Source organism: Temnothorax curvispinosus, unplaced genomic scaffold (assembly GCF_003070985.1).
Source record: "Temnothorax curvispinosus isolate PA1 unplaced genomic scaffold, ASM307098v1 QBEX01018051.1, whole genome shotgun sequence".
Classification (NCBI taxonomy): domain Eukaryota; kingdom Metazoa; phylum Arthropoda; class Insecta; order Hymenoptera; family Formicidae; genus Temnothorax; species Temnothorax curvispinosus.
The window spans coordinates 1-5,482 of record NW_020227831.1 but is presented as its reverse complement, the minus strand read 5'-3'; the positions used below and the strand labels follow the sequence as shown (position 1 = coordinate 5,482).

General features: G+C 35.6%; 1 protein-coding gene across 1 annotated transcript; it reads right to left on the bottom strand.

The window, feature by feature from the left end:
- Positions 1-462: 462 nt before the first annotated feature.
- LOC112468085 (probable glutamate receptor) lies at positions 463-4,045 on the bottom strand (the record flags this gene model as incomplete). Its single annotated transcript, XM_025037119.1, has 7 exons — positions 463-661; positions 1,052-1,209; positions 1,291-1,380; positions 1,743-1,891; positions 2,394-2,550; positions 2,959-3,285; positions 3,546-4,045. Coding segments are annotated over 7 exons (1,580 nt in total), but the record flags the coding sequence as incomplete, so codon positions are not given.
- Positions 4,046-5,482: the final 1,437 nt, after the last annotated feature.

Here is a 5,482-nt window from a genome sequence, read left to right as displayed (position 1 = left end):
CGCCTTCAATTATTATATGTAACAAAACTCAATAACAAAAACAACTTAAAAACTTTATCAACAGAAGCATTTCAAATTAACATTTCAAGTTGCTCGGCCGCAGTAAACAGCTTTGTGGACAGTGACTATAGTCCCCGCTCAGGCGCAGTGAGCAGTACGTATAATAATAGACTGCGGTGACTATAGTCATTCTCCGTACCGAAAGGGTTAATGCGATATCTAAATGTAAGGAAACTATAAGGATCACATACGTTGTCCTCACTTGGTCTGTATCAGGTAACCTTTTCAGCACCTTACACGATTAAAATCCTCATGTCTTGATCATGCGCTGCGTTATTTTCGGATCAGGGCCATATTTAGATTACCTGACTCGGTCCTGACCAAAAAATCAGGCATTTTTGTTTGGATCTGATTATTGCCTTGCGGCTTGCCAGGATTTCTTCTCGGATTGTTGTTCTTAGATCAAGTTTTAGACGAATAATACACTTTCTCGATTATTAAGATAAAAAGTGCCAGAACCATACTGCCCGCCACCATTGCCAGAGCTGGCGTTACATCGTTTAATTCGACCCAACCGTAAAGTTCCTCCCTCGGATTATCTCGTATAACATATTTGTTCTTCAATTTGCTTATAACGCCATTAACCTGAAATCTCCGCAAGCTGAAAAATGTGAAAAGATATTTAGAGTATTTATTCTTGAAGAGAGAAAAGCAGTCGTAAAAGTAGTTCTATCTGAATATAATACATTTCTTGTAATTTTGTGATTTCAACGACATTAAAATTTAACGATATTCTTGCATCCTTGGATAAATATTTATAAGATCAAATATATGAAATTTATACCTTAAAAGTTATTAAAAATTATATTTTCAAGAATTAATGATATTAATAAAATTCATCGATTTATTATGTGCATCAACAAACACTCAACTTATAAACATCAGACAATTACGTAGTACAATAAAAGATGACAGTTTTCTAAACAATTAATAAATGTATATTAAATAATAAAATATATCTTTGTAAATAAATATATACATTTGGACTTACTGGTAATTCATGAGGCCAGTGTAAGGATTTCCTTTCGTTAGAGCTATCGCCGCATTGACGATTCTTCCGGTCTCAATATATACGACTCTACACGGTATAATTTTAAACTCTTTAAATATCTCCGTCGTGTAAAGCGCTAACTTGTTTCTCTCGCAGAGCTGCGTAAGAATTGATATGAAAATGGATAACTTAATGAAACTTAACGTCGTTGATTTCATTAATTAACTAATAACGCTAACTTGCTTGAATCCCTCCATCGTTGATAGCGGTAATAAATGCTTTTCTTCCAGCAGTTCGTACATTTGCAAGAAAACGGGATCCTTGAGATGCTACAAAATTTGAGAAAGCATAATTTGAAGAAAAATATTTTTTTCCCAGTTGTAGTCGGAATAAAATGTCTCTTCCTTAGAATTTTCGCCAGTAATGTTTACATTATAAAAATACAAAAAAAGCTTCCTCTATGAGGAAGCAAAAGAATTTAAGAACAATATAAATTAAATTCTCTAACGTTTAAAATTACCTCTACAAGAAAATTACTAAATTATTAATATTTATTGTGTATGTCATGTAATAACTAATACAATCACGAGACTGGGCTTTTATTTGCGAGTGTTTCAATCGAAATTACTGTGACTGACAAATTACTGTTGCGCAAGAATAATTTCCGCGCTTTAAATAATGGCGAGCTCACACTAAGATAGTCGTACTCGGCGCTATTTTGCAACACAATTAATTTGTAAGAGCCATCTTTAACGTAACCCTCCAGAGTGGAAAAAGGCAGTTTGGGCGTACAGAGCACTAGAATGCTGATATATGAGGCGGAATAGATGGCCAAAATTACTATCGACGAAGCAAAAATCGAGAGAAAAGCCAGTCTCATCGATGACTCGCTGGGAAATTCTTTGCATAAAATATAAATGTGCATTATTATTATGGTGTCAAATTTACATATATATGTAAAGGAAAGTCCCCTATTAAGAGACACCACATATATTTTGCGTGATTGACGGAAGTTTATGAGCAGAATTGAAAAATATAGAAAGCGAGTGTACGCACGATCAAATAATAAATTTTCCACTAAACAGGTTTTACTTTAAGGGCAATAAGTTCGTGATGAAACCAACAAATAGAACCTATTAGTTTAATAGAAACTCCTCGCTATCGCTTATTAAAAGCCTATCTCATAATAGGGGACTTTCCTCTATATATAATACATGGCATATATTGACTTATTAGCATATATTGACACATATCAATGCATCACACACAATTGCTTAAAACGTGACTAATAACTCGAAAATATTATGCCAGACAAATATTGAATGTTTCTAGTAAACGTTACCTGACAAACCTTGCTGGCAATAAATCCCCCAAACATTAATATAGTTTTCGAACATCAAGTTCATCGAAAAGTATCCTTTTGTCTTCATGATAGTCAATAGAATAGAAGCTGTTATTATTATCATTAATAAAGCTATCCAAGTTATAGAGCTGAATGCCTGGAACATTTATCGGTGAAAAAAAGCAGCAAATTTATTCCACTTTGTTACCGTGAATCTTTAGCATAAATTATCTTAACACAATTTTTTGCTCAATGCACTTTTCCCAGAGATGTAATTAAAGAATCTTAAGTAATTGCGTTTTTAATTTTATAAATGAACAGAATGATTAAAGTCTTTGTGCAGTTTTAAACTTCTATCATTGTACAATTAGAGGGGTAAAAATTACAGTGATAAATCAAATATTTTGAAAAATTTGACTTATACCACTGTGGTTTTTACCCCTTCAATTGTAGCCAAAATAATTAACATAGGCATATGTAATACATATATTAAATGATGCATGTCTACTATTAATACACCTAATACTAATTTATCAGGTACTGTTGATATAAAGATAATTATTACCCTTAAGTATAAAGACCATTCCACCAAGGCTGTGTTAGGCTCCTTAAAATAAAGACTGTATCGCGAGCGTATCAATGGTATTGTATAGTCGATGACGTTTTGTCTGTCAGTCGTCATCACAAATCCGGAGATGCCGATATCGGCTTCGTTGGCCACCAACTGGCCGATCGCACCTGTCCACACCTTTTTCTCTTTGCTCCAGCTGCCGTATCCCTGCACCGGATCCAGAATCTCCACCGTAAAGTTCATCACTTTGCTGAGCTCTATCAGCAACAGACCGAAAAACCCGCCGACCGTACCGTTCTCCTGCGAGGTCCACGGCGAGTTCTTCGTGGATAAATCAACAGAATTGTCAAAGTCAATTTACTCGAGTCTACATAGGAGTCTACATACGCGAGATCTATAAATCATCGTTAAGGGTTAATCGTAATAATCGTTCAGATCGTTCTAATATCGATTTCGTGACAAATTGCGAGATAATTTTCTTTCAAGGCGATTATTTTCTAGAAGGTCGTCGCTCACGACCATTTTCCGATTCGCAAAAGAAGCAACGCACAACGGAGGTCGAGGAAGAGCGAAAAACTTACGTTTACAGACGCCACGCGTACAACGTCGCCGAACATGTCGCTTCTTCTAGCGTAGAGGGACTTTCGCGTCCTTAAAAGTAAACCTCTATCGGGGGACCACAAGGCCAGGTCATACGTTCTGGTGCGATTATCGCGAATGGCGTACCACTCGACTAGAATCGGGCGAGCATAGCAGAGAACCAGCATCTGGGTGCTGAAGTCCACGTTGAATACGTTATCGGTAGGATGTCTGCAGTGTTCCTCGAGAGGATTTCCAGGACGCTGAAGAAACATAACGAGCCAAAAGGAAAAAGAGATGGGCTTTATGCTCCTCGTGGTCTCGGCGAACTCGACCATGGTCTCCTCGGTGTCGAGGAGAACGACAAACAACGGCCGCGTGACATTTTTCCCGTACTTGTTGTACTCACTTGTCAGATCCGAGAAAGTTATGGTCACGGTCATGACTTGGTGCCATGAGAATTCGCGCGACCACGTATGCACCAATGTCGTCATGTTCAAATCTGTAATATTCGCATCGAAGATAGTATTATATTTTACTTGTTGTTAGAATTATAAATGCTCTCTAAATCATAACTTCATTTAATTTCGGTAAGACCTCCGATTAGCCCCTATTTCCAAATTAACTGAAACTTGCAGATTAAAGGACACACTCACACTATAAAGGATTTTGTACAGAAACAAATAGGAACGGTGAAATTAAAAATATACAAATGGTAAATTGTATGATTACCTATTGGGTAATTGTTTACATGGAGGGGGTCACATTGGATGACCTTGATATTTTAGTATTATATGTTGTCAAGGTCACCCTCCTAAGTGACCTTCGGAAGGTTTCAGCCCGCGCTCGTTATTTATTCAGAAGTTATTAACAAAACAAGTTTGAGAAATATAACAGTTATGTTGAGTATTAAAAGGCATAAATGACTAATACATATGTCAAAATAGTATGTACATACATGAACAAAGAAAATACGATGCAATACAATACAAATGAATAATTTGTATATTGCCACAAATATTCACACAGATGATCGACTAACTCATCTTGTTTAATACCACCTCTACTTATATAAACGAGCTCGTAAAACACACCATAAACCCATGTGACAACTCGTCTCGCGTGAAAAGTGTATGCGTGGAGGCAGTAGATTCCACTCCCCTGCGGGGGGCTCCACTATTGTTAAACTAGACACATAGTGTGCCTTCAAAGTACATGCGTGCTCTTTCCACTGCTTTAAAATTTCCATTTACTGCTTTAAAAGACTTTCCTTTGTTCATACATGTACACTCTACCGGCAGAAATCCCTGGACATAATATACATATACATATACATATACATATACATATACATATATGTCATATACATATCAAAATGTCCAAGCATTCCTGCCGATCAGAATACTATTTCCACAACTTTCATCAAAATTCAACCACTAGATTGTCTATAAATTAAAATCAAATTTTTAAATTTTTTATGCCAATTTCTCCGTTCCTATTTGTTTCCGTAAAAAATTTTTTATGATATGAACGTGTCCTCTAATGGTCAACAATTGCTGCAAGTTTCATAAAATTCGGAAGTAGGGGCTATTCAGAAGTTGAGCCTTAATTCCTTCAAGGATAAAAGTTAGAAAAAAGTGACTTAATTTTTTCTTATTTAATTACATTTTATTCAATTTAAATCCGTAACAATTATAAATAAAAAAAAAATAATTTTTTGAAAAACTAAAAATATGTTTAAATAAATAATACCGTATAGAAATAATTTGCACGTGAAATGATGATTCAATATTTGTTCGAAAGTTCGCGAAAGTGCAGTGTGAAAAATGATAATCGGAAACTGTTCCCGGTATCTATAATAAGTATACTCACCGTAATTGTCAGGCCGCACGAAAATAACACACGACGTACGATAATATTTGTGGACGTCGTTGATCAG